This window comes from Dendrobates tinctorius, unplaced genomic scaffold, assembly GCF_039654945.1.
Source record: "Dendrobates tinctorius isolate UK_male_01 unplaced genomic scaffold, ASM3965494v1 ptg000064l, whole genome shotgun sequence".
Lineage (NCBI taxonomy): Eukaryota > Metazoa > Chordata > Amphibia > Anura > Dendrobatidae > Dendrobates > Dendrobates tinctorius.
Window position 1 is genome coordinate 54,385,602 of NW_027361732.1, and position 18,683 is coordinate 54,404,284.

The 18,683-nt window shown below is 47.1% G+C and overlaps 1 protein-coding gene across 2 annotated transcripts in view; it reads right to left on the reverse strand.

The window, feature by feature from the left end:
- The window catches only part of RBM26 (RNA binding motif protein 26), a 193,445-nt gene that overhangs the window by 132,743 nt on the left and 42,019 nt on the right, over positions 1 to 18,683 (reverse strand). For both annotated transcript variants that reach the window (XM_073580438.1, XM_073580437.1), the window contains exon 9: positions 15,382 to 15,522. In XM_073580438.1, coding sequence (XP_073436539.1) covers positions 15,382 to 15,522 — 141 coding nt within the window. The remainder of the gene's footprint in view (positions 1 to 15,381; positions 15,523 to 18,683) is intronic.

The window sequence follows — 18,683 nt, forward strand, 5'->3', positions numbered from 1 at the left end:
CGCGCTGTCTTCTGCGGCCGCCTCCAAAGCGCGCGCTGAGGCGGCGGCGCCATCTTGGCTCCCCGCTCCGGCCTCTCCTGCCACCCTTCTCTGACCTCTTTTCCCCATATCCTGGGGTGAAGCAGCGATCTCCGGTGCCCCGCGGTATCCACCGACTCCGGTGCAGCCTCCAGGGGTTATACTAGCCGTGCTGTGGGGACGAAACGGCTGAATAGAGCAGGAATATGCGGGAGCTCAGCGGGCACATGTCCTCCTCACATGCCGCTCAGGCCACGCCCCCCGGGAAGAGAAGCTTAATTGTAGATCTAATAGACTCCATCTTAAATCGGTGAAAAAGAAGGGAGAAAAATTCTCTCCCTCCCTGCCCTTTAGGCACATGGACCAATACGTTTTTGTCCAACAAGCTTAGAATCTGAACTTCCAGGGCCTGCTGTTGGATTGGCGAGTTGAGAGATGTTATAATAAACGAGTTATGGGGGACATGACGGAACTCTATCTTTAGCCCATTCCTAACAATGTCCAGTACCCAAGAACTGGCTGTGATTTTTTTCCCATTCTGGGAGGAAAAATTTTAGTCTCCCTCCTACTGGAGAGACTGGCTCTTTAGTTTCTGTCTCTACGGAAGGAGGATCCCTTAAATATGACACCTTTGTTCTTGTCCTCCTTTGTGGCCCAACGATTCTGGTTTTCCGCTGGCCTTCCTCTGCCAAATGGCTGTCTCCCTAAAAGCCATCCTATAAAATGGGAGAGAGGGGTTAGGGAAGCCCTTTTTCCTTTCTTTCGCCTTGGTGAGGATCTCATCTAAGGTTTTCCCGAACAGAAACTCACCCTCACAAGGGATGGCACAGAGCTTTGCCTTGGATTGGGTATCGCCTCTCCAGCTTTTAAGCCACAGATTACGCCTGGCGTTATTAAGCAAGCCTGCTGTCTTGGTTGCCAAGTGTAACGAGTCAGCAGAAGCGTCCGCTATAAACGCAGGCCGCACCACGGATCAAGGGAATAGCGGGTTGTAATTTGTCTCTGGAGGTCTTTTGATCTATTTGCTGGTCTAGTTGATCAATCCAGACCAGCATAGAACGGGCCGTGCACGTGCAGGCTAATGCTGGCTTAAATATGCCGGTAGCTGACTCCCATGCCCTTTTCAGCAAGGCATCGGCTTTACGGTCAAGTGGATCTTTTAGTACGCCTGCGTACTCCACCTGTAAGGCTGATTGTTTTGAGGTAGAGGCGACCGCAGCGTCCACTTTCGGGACCTTAGACTACGTTAACAACTCCTCGTCAATGAAGGGGTACCTTCTCTGAGGCCGAGGGGAGATAACCTCTCCGTTTCCTGTTTCTCCCATTCTTTCTTAACCAGGGCTTTTATGGCTGGTATAGGGAAGGCTCTTGTCTTCCTATCAGTTATTCCTGCAAACATTATTTCTTGCGTTGTTTGCGGCTCCCATGTCTCTGTGCACCCCATGGTGTTTCTCACGGACTTAACTAAGTTGTCCATGTTCTCTAACACGAACGCCCCTCCATATCTGAGGAGGATGACTATCTGGATGCGTTGGAGCCATCATAGATCACAACCTCGTCCTCATCAGAGTCTGAGCTGGCCACAGTCGGTTTCTTAGTCTTAGTAGGTGTAGGTGTACTACTAGACTGGGTTAGGGCCTGTAATGCTTCCCTTATTATGGCTCTTATGTCTGTGGCTGACACTGATGCCTGTTTCGCAGTCTCATTAATGCATTTTTTACATAGCGTTTTGGTGTAAGTGTCCGGTAGAAGATGTCTACAAAGAGCACATTCTTTATTTTTTGATTTTTCTTTGCCTGAGGGAGGAGACGTAGCGAAGAGGAGACGTAGCGAAGAGAAGAGGGAGAGGGGAAGAGAGAGAGAAGTATTTATAGGCAGAGAGTCGTCCACTCACCTAGAGAAGCTGCAGGTACCGGATCAGGAGGCTGAGATGGGGGCTTGTTGGCGTGGCTTCTGTCCGAGGAACCTCTGCCCGAGTGGTCCTTGGATGCCGCCGTGTCACCTGCCGGGGGATGCGTGCTCTGTCCTGGGGAAGACACGCTTGCACGCTGAACCCCCTGCAGCACGTTTTTTTTATGAACTCCACCATTTTGCCGGTACCTTCCCCCCCCCCCCCCCGGGAGCGCCTCCTCAGGGTAGGCACGGCTAATTTGCGCGTGCTCAGCCTGGTATACAGCCGCCGGGCCGCGCTGCTGAATATCGCCTCTTTTTTTCTTTTTCCCTGCAGCTTTTGCGGTGAGGGGGCGGGGAGGGCTTTTCATGCGATGCTCCTGAGACCGCGCATGCGCCCCGCCGCTGGGGATCTTCTGGTGACCCGGAAGTTCCCCCTTACCACTTCCAGTATCGGCGCTGCATGTGCGTCCTCCATCTGGGCGCTGAAGCCATGGGGAAACGGAGGCTGCATCTCTTCCCTCCGGTCCCGTGCTCCCACACGGACCGGGACGGCCATCTCCAGACCCCGGTGGCATGTGTATGTGCAAGGAAACCCCGGCCTCACCCGGACCCGTTGTTTCTGCCAACGCTGCTGCAGCTGGGGACGAGGAGGGAGCCGGATTACAGCACTCCCCCGTCGCTGCTTCTGGACCGGAACCCCTGCCGTTCCCACAGAGAATTCACAGGCGGTTCCTTGGCCCAGGTATGTCTGTAGAAGAATCCTGCGGTTTCCCATAGGAACAGGAAACCAACTGAGGAGAGGCGGACCGCCCTCTTTTATCTCTGCAGGTTTCCTGTTCCTATGGGCAGATCCCTCTCTCCAGTGGGTGCTGCCGTGGCGAAGGTTAAAAAGACAGTAACTGAGAAGGGAGAAGCAATGGCAGAGAGATAGAAACAGTACTCAGTCCTAGCAGGTTTCCTCCAGAAACCCTGATTGAAGGGACGGTTAAACACTGCTCCCCAGCCTGAGAGACTGGCATCGGTCAGACACACTTGCCATTAAAAAGGAAGGAAGGACCTGCCAGACAAGACATCAGTGTTGACGATCCCCATTAGAACACTACAAGGAATCAATACAAAGTGATCTGGGGGCAGAACAAATTTTCACCAAGAGATAATTGAGTTAAAGTATGACTGCCATTCCTCCTCTGGCCCGAAAGAGTGCTTTTGGGGGGTGAGCACCTTGCTGAAGACTCAACAAGCTGTCTGTAGTCCAAGGGGGAGAGCAACAAACTGGAAAATGAAGAGAACAGCCAGCAAAGCAAAGAAAATACTCATGGGAAGCGATGTGAAGATATGCATCACAAATGACTACTGAACAAAGAAATTCTAATTTCAGTGACTTAACTACAGACAGAGAGGAATCCATGTGAAATTTTCAGTCCTACATAAATCCGGTGAATCTCTTCAGATCTAGAATTAGTTTGACCACACCACTCTCTGTGTCCTGTGATCAGGTTGTAGTAGTACTCCTGGAACGGTTACATGTCTGGAAGTGGAATAATGGCCCCCTGTAGCTGAAGATGGAGAATGCAGATGGATGAGATTGAGTCTTTGGGGTGGATGAAAGAATAATCTTTCATGCTAAGGGAGGTCAATTTGGTCTTGTAAAGAAAACTACCTCCCTGATCCAAGAGTCCCCCACATAAGCCATCCAGATCTCTGTAACAGCAGGTATCCCACCACCCAAGAAAGCAAGTTGAGTGGGAAAAGACCTTCATGCAGAAAAAAGACCTGAAAGTTGAGTATCGCAGTCTTGGGATGGACATGGAAGGAAGGTTTAGGTTTGAATCAGTGCCCCCTGCGGCTGAAGGATAGAGTCTTCCTATTACACCAATGAAAAAAAAAACAGCAAATCCTCAGGGAGTATCTAGAAAACTCTGAGCGTCTACAATTCTGGGGAAGCTGAGTACTCTAGCCTCTAGTAGCATCCTTGATTTCATTTTGACAATTCCCAGAGAGAATGTTTCCAGAGAAGCAGAACCCTATAAAGACTATTTTGAATGCTGGGTCAGCAGATCAGGATCTGAACCAAATAGAATGCCAAACTGCTACAGAATCGGCTCTGGTGCGGGGTCCCAATTACGCTGAAGGTAAACTTTGAAAGGGAATTTTGAGGCATGTATTAATAGAGATGAGACATAGAGAACGTCTGTCCGAGCCGACCGAAAGATAAACCCTGATGATGTGGTTTATAACAGACACTGCATGCCTTGCTGACCCAAAAAGCGGCAAAAAAAGTGTTAGAAAAAGCTGCGCTTGAGGGGAATCAATCTTAGCTATGGGGTCATTGTGGGACGCCACGTCAGAAGAACCAATGCAGTGACCTTGGAAAGGTGAGCTACCTAAGCATTCACAGAAAGAAATGTGGACCACTTTGAAGCAAACTCCACAAGGTGAGGAGGGTGTTAAGGCTCACTGGTGAAGGCATATGCCTCTCTGAGTATTTCTATTCTTCAGGCAAAGAAGCAGGAGCCATAAAACAATGGGTATGTGCCCCAAATGCTAGTGATGGTAGAAACATGGCTAAAGCTGCAGATAGGTTGTTTCTGAGGTTCTGGACCACCAGGAATACGGCATGACCGCAAAAAAGTCCCCAAAAGAAGTTATAGCAACAGATTACTCTACTTTTAGCAATAAAAGGGTGCAAGGATATGAGATCATACTACAAATACAAATTACAGAATTATACTACCACTTTTGAAAAAAATTAACTGAATAGTTAGTTGCAAGTTATCAATCAGTTTTATTAACGCTTCGATCAGACATGACGTTCATCAGAATAATGCAGATCTCTGTAAAGGATGTGGTACGGTAACCTCTGTTAAAGCTAGGGGGCGCTGTAAATGCTACGCATAATTTGCATGTGGGCGTGTGTCTGAACGCCCAAGATACAGCCACACATATACAGGCTTTATGAAAAAGGACCTGTAGTGAGGTCATGACCATGTGATCCATAGCTCACTTGTGGGTGTGGGTACGTACTATTGTGTCTGAGGTCTGGTCACATGGTGTTGTGTGTTTTGATCCTGAGTGGTCAGAGTGGAAGGTCCCGGAAGGCCTGTGTGTGTTGGAAGTGTCTGGGAATGAAATTCCGAAAAGCACATGGAAAGGCCCAGACCTGGTAGAGTCTGTGACGGCTCTGTGTAGGGGAGCTACTGCCCGGCTGTGGGTCTGCAACTGTGGACGGCCTAGTGAGCAAGGTACTCTCTGGAACAGTGAACCCAGTGCGGCTGCTTCCCTGATAACCCGTGAGGGATAAACTGTGAGTAACGCTGACCGGGGTCAGTAAGAAACTTTGTTTGCTTTATGTGGTAACGCTGCATGTTTAACCCCTTAACCCCCAAGGGTGGTTTGCACGTTCATGACCAGGCCAATTTTTACAATTCTGACCACTGTCCCTTTATGAGGTAATAACTCTGAAATGCTTCCATGGATCCTGGTGATTCTGACACTGTTTTCTCGTGACATATTGTACTTCATGTTAGTGGTAAAATTTCAATCAATTAACTTGCATTTATTTGTGAAAAAAACGGAAATTTGGCGAAAATTTTTAAAATTTCGCAATTTTCCAACTTTGAATTTTTATGCCCTTAAATCACAGTGATACGGCACACAAAATTTACAACATGTTTACTTTACATCAGCACAATTTTGGAACCAAAATTTTTTTTGTTAGAAAGTTATAAGGGTTAAAAGTTGACCAGCGATTTCTCATTTTTGCAACACCATTTTATTTTTACGGACTACATCACATTTGAAGCCACTTTGAGGGGTCTATATGATAGAAAATACCCAAAAGTGACACCATTCTAAAAACTGCACCCCTTAAGGTGCTCAAAACCACATTCAACAAGTTTATTAACCCTTCAGGTGCGTCACAGGAATTTTTTGAATATTTAAAAAAAAAAAAAATGAACATTTCACTTATTTTTTTTCAAAAAAAATACTTCAGATTCAATTTTTTTTATTTTACCAAGGGTAACAGGAGAAATTGGACTGCCAAAGTTATTGTGCAATTTGTCCTGAGTAAGCTGATACCTGATATGTGGGGGGGAACCACTGTTTCGGCGCATGGCAGAGCTCAGAAGGGAAGGAGCGCCGTTTGACTTTTTCAAAGCAAAATTGGCTGGAATTCAGATCGAAGGCCATGTCGCGATTGGAAAACCCCTGATGTACCAAAACAGTGAAAACCCCCAACAACTGACAGCATTTTGGAAACTAGACCCCCCCCAAGGAACTTATCTAGATGTGTGGTGAGCACTTTGAACCCACCCGTGCTTCACAGAAGTTTATAACGCCCGGGCGTGAAAATAAAAAAATCGTATTTTTTCCACAAACATGATCTTTTAGTCACCAATTTTTTTATTTTCCCAAGGGTACCAGGAGAAATTGGACCCCAAAAGTTGTTGTCCAATTTGTCCTTAGTACGCTGATACCCCATATGTGAGAGAAAACTACTGTATGGGCACACGTCAGGGCTCGGAAGGGAAGTAGTGACATTTTGGAATGCAGACTTTGATAGAATGGTCTGCGGGTGTCATGTTGCATTTGGAGAGCCCCTAATGTACTTAAACAGTGGAAACCCCGCCACAAATGACACCATTTTGGAAACTAGACCCCCTAAGGAACTTATCTAGATGTGTGGTGAGCACTTTGAACCAAGGGCTTCACAGAAGTTTATAACGCCCGGGCGTGAAAATAAAAAAATCATTTTTTTCCACAAAAATCATATTCTTGCCCCCAATTTTTTATTTTCCTAAGGGTAACAGGAGAAATTGGACCCCAAAAGTTGTTTTGCAATTTGTCCTGAGTAGGCTGATACCCCATATGTGGGGGTAAAACACTGTATGGGCGCATGACAGAGCTTGGAAGGGAAGGAGCACCATTTGACTTTTTCAACACAGAATTGGCTGGAATTGAGATCAGATGCCATGTTGCGTTTGGAGAGCACCTGATGTGCCCAAACAGTGGAAAGCCCCAATTATAACTCCAACCCTAACCCCAACACACCCCTAACCCTAGCCCTAACCCCAGTGGCGTAGCAACTGTTTGTGGCGCCCGGGGCGGTCGAAAAATTTGCTGCCCCTTTGGTCGTTGATAATCCGGAAGCATCCGAAGAGCCCACACTACACTCAGAGATCTAATTTTTAGTCTGCTACTAACTCTGCTGTTATTATTTCTAAATTTCAAGACTTTCATCTTCTTGCAGTTCTCTCTCTCTCTCTCTATATATATATATATATATATATATATATATATATATATATATATATATATATATATATGTATTAGCTTGATGATGCTGGATGAAGACCTAATGGCTTTTTTAATAATAATTTTTAATAATGTGACAGAAAAAAAACAGAAAGTACAAATTATTTTCGAAACTTGGGTAAAACTTGGGTTATTCTCTTAGCTCAACCCAGGTCGATTACTGGTGTCCGCCAGAGCGGTGCTGCGCACACTTGCACGCTATATCTGTAGTGCATCTACTGCTGGCCTTGCAGTTGAGGCGCCGCTCGCTTTGCAGGTCTAGAGGGACTCTAAGCCCATGTCCTTGGGGCTGAGTTCTGTGACCATTTGCAGAGCGCTCCTCATTGCCGAGCTCTGTGAGCTAGAACAGGCTTCGGCATTTATGTTTACCGGTAGTGTGGCTCTGTGAGGTAACAGAGCCCGCTTTTGTACACACCGGGTCAGCGGTTAACCCGCCGGTGTCTAGTTAGTACAACACCATATAGTCTCCGCCATTACTGAGCAGCATTACTCTGCACGGTGGAACCCGGGCTGCGAACGCACTTTATACCATCTTTATTATTTGGTGTGTTCCGCCAGCCCCTAACACCATCAGCTGCTACCTGATCTCACTGTTATTAGCAGTAGATGTAGACTTATGGGAGGAGTAGTCCCGTCAGTCACCCCTGCTCTCGCTATTATCAGTTCAAAGCAACTATCAACATTCTCCCTTGCTAGTGCTGATCGGCAGCAGAGCAGGGGAGACTGATGAGAGCGGTCGTCAGCACCTGACACCAGGGAACAGCGAAAACAGTACTGCTGCTTCCCAGGCACTGGTACGTGTAACACTGATGTAGCACACGGGTGGTGCATGTATTACACACACACGTACACTGATATCTCTGGTACTGTTATTTCTGGTACCTGAACTGTGAGGATGTGTGGAAGATCCCTTAGACTGGTTCTGCAGCATTTCGATAAAGACTTGAGATAATCAGAGTATCAAACGTCCTTTTATTGTCACCAGAAGCACTGAAATATTCTGTCTTATCCATGTGATGTACTTGTGGTACTTAAAAATATTCTTCATGACTGAATGAATTCAGAAATTTATAGTGAAGTTTGAACCATCACAAGTCAACAATGACACCTTATTTGCCTCAATATGCGGACACTAGCAGGTGCATGAAGGAAACACATTTTTCCCTAAAGCGTTTTCCAATACACATTTATGACCTTCCTACAGGATAAATTATAATATGATTGCGGGGGGGGGGGGGGGGGGGTCTAACTTTAAGGATCCCCACTAATCTCAAGAATAAGAGTCCCAAAATCACCAGTGTGAATGTCAGGGCAGCTGAGACATAGATTTCTCTGATAATGATGCTGCAGTTAACCTTGAAGTGAAGAAAAAAAAATATTTCGGCATCGACTGATGACTGCCAGTGGATGTGAGATGTTCAGAGAAAGGATTAAAAGTTTTATTGAAGCAATGCCTTTTGGAGCTGATCCAACTCCTTCATCATGTACATTTAAACAGGATGACACCTCTGCCCTTTATCAATACATGTTATATAAATACTTATTTCTAAATCAGAGCTGACATTCTGTTTAATGTAACCTGATAAAGGAGTTAGATCAACTCCAAAACGTGTCGTTTCAATAAAATTAATTTTTTAACCAGTCTCTGGACACATTACACCCACTGACAGTGCAAGTCTATGCAGCAAGGCTGTCTTCTTCACTTAGCAGTATACCTTCAGCTCCAACACTTACGAGCCTTGGAACTAGTGGTTGTAGTGGTTGGAGCTGCATTGTGGATCCAGTGTTGTGCCTGTACCACACAGACAAATTAGGTGAGCGGTGCACAATGATTCACCCCACGTGCACATTCATGGGCAACGCCGAGCCACGCACGGGGCACTTACCGTTTATTTTCATTAGATGACGCTGCAGTGGCACAAGCGGGAAAATGTACATTTGCAGAATGATGGAATCACACAACATGAATATATACAGGGAATGGTGTGAACATCATATCTACTAAGGTCCAAAGGAAAAGGCAGAGTAAGCCCCACTGGGTGATACCCTTACATTATGCCACTCGCCCCCAGACTGAAGACCACTCAGCCAGCACACCAGCCCCCCTAATACCACACACACTGCTGCCCAGAATGCACATCTGCCAGTGCAATGTAAGTACATGGCAAAACTGCTAGCAAGACAGGGCACAAGCCTGGGGCATACGGCACCCTGACTCTAAGTACCGGGCACAGGCCCAGCTACTACAACAAGAGCCCAAACTGCATCTTCAGCTTCCCACTGACGGCTGCAAACCTCCCTAATACATCACTTGCTGGGAATATACCCTAAACCAGGGAGCCCCGGACCCACTTACCGGAAAAAGCAGCTATCGGTGCTCTTGTTATTCCCTGTCCCACGCTGTACACAGATCCAGACGTGAGCAATCGAGCTGAATCAAGCAGGCGCGTGTAAACGAAGGCAGAGCAATCGATAAAGCAGCTCTCGCATTGTGATGAAGAGACAGGACGCTTAGTAGATCACAGCAGCTCTGTGCTGGAGCAACGTTACCGGCTGCTGGGGGTCAGTGCTATACATATTATACATGTGCTCCTGCCGCGCCGCCCCCACACACGTGCCGCCTGGGGCGGCCCGCCCCCCCCGCCCCCCCCACGCTACGCCACTGCCTAACCCTAGCCCTAACCCTAATGGGAAAATGGAAATAAATACATTTTCTTTTCATTTTATTTTTCCCTAACTAAGGGGGTGATAACGGGGGGTTTGATTTACTATTTATAGCGGGTTTTTATTTTTGGCAGCTGTCATACGCTACAAGACGCTTTTTATTGTAAAAATAGTTTTTGCATCACCACATATTGAGAGCTATAATTTTTTCATATTTTGACCCACCGAGTCATGTGAGTTCTTATTTTTTGCGGGACAAGTTGACGTTTTTATTGGTATCATTTTCGTGCACGTGACATCTTTTGATCGCTTTTTATTCTGATTTTTGGGACGCAGAATGAACAAAAACCAGCGTTTCATGAATTTCTTTTGGGGGGTGCGTTTACACCGTTCCGCCTGCGGTAAAATTTATAAAGCGGTTTTATTCTTCGGGTCAGTACGGTTACAGCGATACCTCATTTAGGTCTTTTTTTGTGTTTTGGCGCTTTTATGCAATGAAAACAATTTTATATAAAACATTTTTGCATCGCTTTATTCTGCAAGCTATACCTTTTTTTTATTTTTTTGCTGATGATGCTGTATGGCGGCTCGTTTTTTGCGGGACAAGATGACGTTTTCAGCGGTACCATGGATATTTATATGCGTCTTTTTGATCGCGCGTTATAGCACTTTTTGTTTGGCCGTATGAGTTTTTTATTTTTATTTTTTTAAGGGGTTCGCTAAAGGGGTTAACTAGTGGGACAGTTTTATAGGGATGCGGCGATACCAAATATGTGTACTTTTATTTTTATTTTTTTTATTTCCAAAAAAATGAATTAGGGAATATTTTTTTTTTTTTTTTTTTTTTTTTTTTAACTTTAATACATTGTCCCAGGGGGGACACAGCTGTCATGTGACAGATCGCTGATCTGTCACATCACAGACCACTGTGACAGATCAGCGGGTCTGTCACAGGCACTGCACAAGGGTTCCTCCGTGCCTGCGCTTTGCAGGCACTGAGGAAGCCAGCTCCCTGCAGGCCCCCGAAGGTCCCCGTCGCCATCTTGGATTCGGAAACCTGCAGGGATGGAGCACCCCGCAGCAGCGCTGCTGTGGGGGCTCAGGAAAGCACGAAGGGAGACCCCTCCCTGCTGATGCTTCCCTTTAACCCCCGGTACACCGCGATCGTGTTTGATCGCGGTGTGCAAGGGGTTAACGTGTCGGGTGCAGTCCGTGACCGCCCCTGACACATTATTACAGCTGACACCACGTGGGCGTCGCTGATCGCTGTGACGTACTATCCCATCCCTGGGAATTAAGTCCCAGGGCACATGGATGGGATAGTACGTCACATGACAGAAATTGGTTATTGGACATTGTACTGGAAGCTACTCGCTATTATGTTCATGAAGAGCAGTTTATGCTGATGTTGAATGAACTTTTTAACACGGAGTGTCCCCGCGTATGCCTCAAAGACCGGCCAAGCGAGCAAATCCCTGTCCACGCATAGGGTGGATCTCTACAAGGAGAAAATGTATATTGAACAATAGAAAGAGCTAATCTTTCGGAATGAAGAAATTTGCTCAGATACTTGGTAAAGAAGGACCCTCTCACAATAAAAAAAATAAAAATTAAAAAAACGCTAATTGACAGGAGAGATCCTGATAACGTACCCCCCCCCCTCCCCCCGAGCAAGCACAGAGGATAAGAAAGCAACCCAACCTGAAAGAGGGCAGGAATAAGGTTGCGGCTAAGCTTCCAGTGAAGAATTGACCTCTAGTGGTGAGGCCGCCAAGCTAGCTGTACATCCATTGAGTTAGTGACGAGGCGAGAGAAAGAGAAAAAGAAACAGACTGTGGAGAGGGAGAAGGGCCATCTCAAGAGGCTCCCTGAACGATCAGAAAACCCTACAAAAGTGACACAAAAAGAGCAATAAAAAAAAGGGGTCAGCGCTGCAAAAGCGTAGGCACAGGTAAAGATACGGAGAGCCATAGAGAAAATGAAGAGGAGTAAACCAGCCAGAAAAATAAAAGAGGACTATCGTGCCCCAGGTAAAAAAAAAAAGGAGAAAAAAAAAAAAACCATGCAGAGGACAGGGGAATTTTACAAAGGTACTTACGTTTCCACCTTTTCGGCGGCCTTCCACAATTGTAGGAAAGTACCGCTTAAGCTTGAAAGAATGCCTACTACAGACACTAGACTAAAATTGAGCTGACTAGTCTGAAAAAAGGAGATTTTTGTGTAAAATCTTTCTCTTAGCCTTTAATTGGGGGACACAGAACCGTGGGTGTTATGCTGCTGTCCACTAGGAGGCGACACTATGCATAATCTGAAAAAGATTAACTTTGTCTCCTCCTCTGCAGCATACACCCCTGGACGGCGTCAGCCTTCTCCAGTTTTGTGCAAAAGCATTAGGAGGAAAATACCAGAAACATAACCATGCCTGTAAGAAGGCTACTATAAACGAGCTCAAACAACAATATGAGAACCCAACCGCAACAATGGCCCGCAAGGGCAACAGGGTGGGAGCTGTGTCCCCCAATTAAAGGCTAAGAGAAAGAGATTTTACGGTGAGTACACAAAAATCTCCTTTACTCTGTCGCCTTATTGGGGGACACAAAACCGTGGGACGTCCCAAAGCAGTCCCTGGGCGGGAAGCAGTGGACGAATATTGTGCTGACAGTCCCCTAGACTTGGGGTACTGCCGCCTGCAGGACCCGTCTACCCAGGCTCGCATCCGCTGAGGACTGGGTATGCACTCGGTAGTGTTTTGTAAATGTGTGCAGGCTAGTCCAAGTGGCCGCCTTACACACTTGATGTGCCGAGGCCTGATGCCGAATGGCCCAAGAGGCCCCTACCGCCCGCGTAGAGTGTGCCGTGATATCGGCCGGAAGAGGATAATTGTTGAGGCGGTAAGCCTCTTGAATAGTGTACTTGATCCACCTAGCAAGGGTGGCTTTGGAAGCCGGTAGGCCCTTGCGAACGCCTTCTGGAAGAAGGAAAAGTGAATCAGACTTCCGGAAAGGAGCAGTCCTAGACACGTAAACACGCAATGCCCTGACAAGGTCAAGCGTATGCAGAGCCTTCTCCACCCTACGAACGGGAGCCGGGCAAAGGGACGGTAGTGAGATTTCCTCATTGAGGTGGAAGCTGGACACAACCTTCGGAAGGAAGGATGGGACTGTACGTAGAACCACCTTGTCCTGATGAAAAATCAGGAAGGGTTGTCTGCAGGAAAGAGCTGAAAGTTCAGACACCCTGAGTAGCGAGGTGACCGCCACCAGGAAAACCACTTTCTGTGATAGAAAGTGGAGTGAGACCTCCTTAAGGGGTTCAAAAGGCGGTGACTGTAGTGCTGTCAAGACCAGGTTGAGGTCCCACGTCTCCAACGGACGTTTGTAGGGGGAACCAATCGGGAAACCCCTTGGAGAAAAGTCTTCACTTGCGGCTTGTTAGCAATACGCCTCTGAAAGAGCACTGAAAGCGCTGACACCTGGCTCTTCAGCGAGCCCAGGGATAGCCCGGCGTCCAGGCCTGACTGAAGGAAACTGAGGACCCTTGGAAGAGAATAAGGGAGTGGGATCTGCCCACGAGATTCGTACCATGTGAAGAAAACCTTCCAGGTACGATAGTAAATCCTGGCTGAAGTTGGCTTTCGAGCCCTGATCATGGTTTTAACGACTTCCGGTGAAAAACCTGCTTGGGTCAAAACCCAGGTCTCAATGGCCACGTCGTCAAATTGAGAGCTCCTGAGTTCTGGTGGAAGAACGGGCCTTGTGACAGAAGGTCGGGACGTGTGGGGAGACGCCAGGGAGCGTCTGCTGTGAGTTGCACGACGTCGGCGTACCATGTACGCCTGGGCCAGTCTGGAGCGATCAGGATGGTGGGAACTCCCTCTTGCTTGATCTTCCTCAGGACTCTGGAGATCAGGGGAAGAGGTGGAAAAATGTACAGAAGCTGGAACTGGGTCCAGTCCTGAACCAGGGCATCTGCTCCGAGCGACCGCGGATCGCGCGTCCTGGCCATGAAATTGGGAACCTTGGCATTGAGATGGGATGCCATTAGATCCACGTCCGGGGTGCCCCAACGATGACAGATCTGACAGAAAACTTCGGGATGGAGAGACCACTCCCCCGAGTCCATTCCTTGTCGGCTGAGATAGTCGGCTTCCCAGTTGTCCACACCCGGAATGTGGACCGCAGAGAGTACCGACCTCGCATTCTCCGCCCATTGTAGGATACGTGTTACTTCGGTCATCGCCTGGATGCTGCGGGTGCCGCCTTGATGGTTCACGTATGCCACTGCCGTGGCATTGTCCGACTGTACTCTGATATGAGAGTCTGCTAGCAAGTGATGGAAGGCTTTCAACGCCAGGAAGATGGCCCTTCCTGCCTCGATCCGCCCCTTCTATGACACTGCAGTGTCATTTTCGTCATCCGGGGGGCGGGCCGGGGGAAAAGGCGGCGGCTAGGCCGAAGCAGTGGTCTAAATTAGAGGCCTGATGCCCAGGAGGGCTCCAGGGCGGCGCGGATTTGCACCGGACCCCCCCGGAATGGGCGACTGTCTAGCGGTGGGGGCAGCAGGGCTAGCGGTTCCTGTGTGGGGGGTCCCTGGAGCGCCGTGGAGCCACTGCTACTGCAGGGGCGCAGAAAGCCCTGTCTCTGCTGTGCCACGTCTGCCTGCACCCTCCCCCGGCCCCAGCAGGATCCCACAGCTGGTCTGGGGTCCCTGGTGCAGAATGCTGTCTGTACTCGGGACCCTACCTGCCGCGTCTCAACCTAATGCCCCCTGCGGGGGATTAGGGAGGGTGCGTCTGTCACCGTCAGGGGGTCTTCATCCTTGCCTCAACCTCAACTCAGACCCTGAAGGGGGTTGGGGAAGGAGGGGGGGGGGGTCTCAACTTCGGACTAGTACCCGAGGGACTGGGGAAGGAGCGACATGGGGAACCGCCATCTCCACTTCAACTGGGCACCCCTAAAAAGGGGGTCAAGGAAGGAGCCATGCCAGGAGTCTCGCTGGAGACCCACTTTTCTTCATCTGTTCCGACGAAAGGAAAAAAAAAAAAGAAAAAAGGTGTGCCTCCTTGCGACACTAAGCAAAAACTGGAGAAGGCTGACGCCGTCCAGGGGTGTATACTGCAGAGGAGGAGACAAAGTTAATCTTTTTCAGATTATGCATAGTGTCGCCTCCTAGTGGATAGCAGCATAACACCCACAGTTCTGTGTCCCCCAATAAGGCGACAGAGTAAGTATATCCTACCAGGCGGAGCCAAAACTTTTTTCACCTAGTGTGGAGCCTCACAACTAAATTTTTTCATCACTTATTTTTGAGGTGTTTTGCAATTGGCAAATACACGCCTTTTCCTCTACAGTAATGTTAAAATTGATCTATACATGCACACACAACCTACCATCTAAAGAAATGTTGTTTCCATATAAAATGCTAAAAGGAACGTTTAAGCACCCCTTTAGGGTCAAAGTAGAAGAACTGTAATTGTACATGATCATATACCTGAGAAGAGTGATGGTGGAGCAACAGGCGGAGGAGGATGGTGAATGCCGGAAGTTACTACAGTAGGAACAGAGCTTGTGGCAGAATTTGGAGGGGCGTCCATTCCAGCAGGCTGTAAAGGTGGAAGAGATGGTGGAGGACCTGACAAACATAAAGCAAAAAATAGATATTGCCAGGTTAATTTTACCGCACAACGAACAGCATAACAACAAAAACCAAAAGAACAATTGTGGAGTTGCTTTTCTTGCACAATTCCCCTGCACTTATAATTCTATTCTCGTTTTCAAGTACACCGAATGTAAAAATGAAAGGTGTCATTCAAAACTACAACTTGTTCTGCAAAAAAAAAAAAAACAAGCCCTCATGTCTGTGGATGGAAAAATAAAAACTTTGACTCTTGAAAGAAGGAAAAAAATGGAAAAGCTGGCATGTTAATAGCCACTGTACTTGTCACCTGGCAACAATGCAAGACAGCCATCGGGGGCTTTATATAGACCAGTCTGGTAGTCAGTATAAGGGAACCTTGGTGACGGATAGAGTTTCATGAAACAAAATTTTTTTCAGATTAAACTGGTCCGTCTAGGGCAAAAAAAGTCAGAGTTTCGTCCGAAACCCGACCCCAATGCAAGTCAATGGGGAATAAAGTCGGCATTGAGCGGATGACATTCATCCACTCAATTCCGACTTCTATTCCCCATTGACTTGCATTGGGGTCGGGTTTCGGACGAAACTCCGACTTTTTTTGCCCTAGACGGACCAGTTTAATCTGAAAAAAATTTTGTTTCATGAAACCCGATCCGACCAAAGTCGCTCAACTCTAGTGACGGACATAATTGCCATTTATGATCGCAAAAGAAAATCTTTTCATTGTTTTCTTATGTACAGGAAATTCTATACTATAAAGCGGTGAGCAGGCATCATATAGAAAGGTTTCAGCATGTCCTGTTAATGCAGACCGAAAACTTGGGAGTTCTCTCATGTTAGGTATAAAATGACGCCTGTCTCCTTAGCAGCTATTTTAGGGAGCAGATGAGATTGTATGTACCTATAGGCACTACTGGCGGAGACAAACATGGGTTAGTTAGGAATACAGGTGGGACATGGGCACGCACTATAAGGCCCACTGTGTCACATCTCACACATTGTGGTCATTGGGCATTTTCTTCCATGTTCAGGACCAACACATGAGAATAGCCAGCTGTGGACTTGAAGCTGGACTGCCAAGTCTTTATTAAAAGTAAAATGCCTATATTAATATATATTAAAGCGTTTGTACCAAGTTTATTAGTAATCACTTATCTAAAGAACAGGGAATAACTCACAGACTACTGCGGCCCTGACAATCTGAGCGGAGAGGGGTTGAGCATGCGCAGCTTGCACCAGTCTCTATGGGACTGCTGGAGATAGAGCACAGCACAGTACTCTGTAGAGCCACAGTCTCTGGATTGGACCCCAAGCAATCAGATAAGGGATGGCGTATAAAGTTAGTACAAACCCTTTAACTGGTGACTGCTACTTTTTAAATAATGTAAATCACTGCAACTAGTAAAATGCAGAGGGCCTGATAGGACAAGTGTAATTCAGGAGGTATCTGGAGTGGAGAAAACACCCCTGTATAAGGTCAGTAGCAGCTTTTAACTTTTTTGCTCCATTTTGCTGGGGAATGAACAGTTAAGCAGAACTTGTATGAGAGATAGTGGGATGGTTACAGTATTTCACTACAAGTCTCAGCAAAGCAAAGTGGACTTGTTACTATTAACCAGACAAGGAATGAAAACGAGACATTCTTTACTAGGGATAGTGGGTAATGTATGGACTGGCACTTACCGCTGTGCTGTAACAGTCTGGACTGGGGGCTGCACCAGGATGTAATGACAGAGGGAATGACTGTTGCTTGGGTTGCAATACAGTAGGCGGGGCTACTAACCGCTACACACCATATTGACCAATGGGACACAGAAGAGATATTTGATGGACAGCAGCTGCAGTTAAACTGAATCTGTCTGCAAGCACTTAGCACTTTATATGTTTATTGTTTCAGGACAAAAGCAGCATAAAATTAGCTGATCCTTCTAATATATATGTATTTCTATGTCAGTATTATGTTATATTTAATACATGGTATATAAAATATTATGTTTTATTAATATTGGACATGTACTCCACCTCTTTTCCTGATGTTGTACATGTTATGCAGGAGTGTCCACCTAAGATCCCCGTTGGGTTGGAAATACACATTGTTTGACTCACTTGGGGCCCATACATTATTGTTCTATGTGGTTTTGTTTTATATATTTGCAAGTTTTGTTGTAGGGGCTGAGACACATATTGCTGGGATGTGTAACCTATTAGGCTGGGTGTGGTGGTTTCAGTGAAAACCAGTGAATTTTTTATCACCAGTACATGATCAGTGCCTGGACTACAGCTGTGTGAGCTCCGACCATGCCCCCTCCTCTGATAAGCAGCTTTCTGTCCATAAACAATATAGTTATAAAGCCAGGTGTGGGCGGGGTTAGGTGTGGGTAGGAAGAGCATTCTGACCTCTGCTACATCTAAAATCTCTGTCAAAATTGCTGCACCCAATACACTACGTGACACATCATTGTATTCAGGGGCTCTTTAATTTCTCTCTTTTTCTCTCAGATGAGGTAGCAAAACCCTGGTGACAAATTCCCTTTAAGACTTTGGACAGACGAGTGTGTGAAAAATGACCAGTTTCATCCACAGTTGGACCCCCGGCTGTCATGGCAAGCCATCGGCAGCTCACGATCACGTCATTCTATGCATGTGCCAATGAGCCCCTACCAAAATACCTTAAAAGCTGCTGTCCCAGATTGACAGCTGCAACTAACAGGTTGAAAGCCATGGGCAGAGTTCGCTTGTGAGCCACCAAAATCCATAAACCAGAATATGAAGTACCTGTACGTCATTGTCAGCGAGGGGTTAAAGGGAATCTGTCATCCCATTTTTCCAAAATGAGATGTGGCCACCGCCATCAGGGGCTTATCTACAGCATTCTGTAATGCTGTAGATAAGCCCCTGAAGTAACCTGAAAGATAAGAAATACAAGTTAGATTACACTCACCCAGCGGTCCGCCCATCTTCTAGCGATGACGTCCTCCTCCTTACTTCTGCCGCGGCTCCTGCGCAGGCGTATTATATCTGCCCTATTGAGGGCAGAGTAAAGTACTGTAGTGCGCAGGCGCCAGACCTCTCTGACCTTTCCCGACGCGTGCGCACTGCAGTAACTCTGCTCTGCACTCAATAGGGCAGATATAGTACGCCTGCGCAGGAGCCGCGGC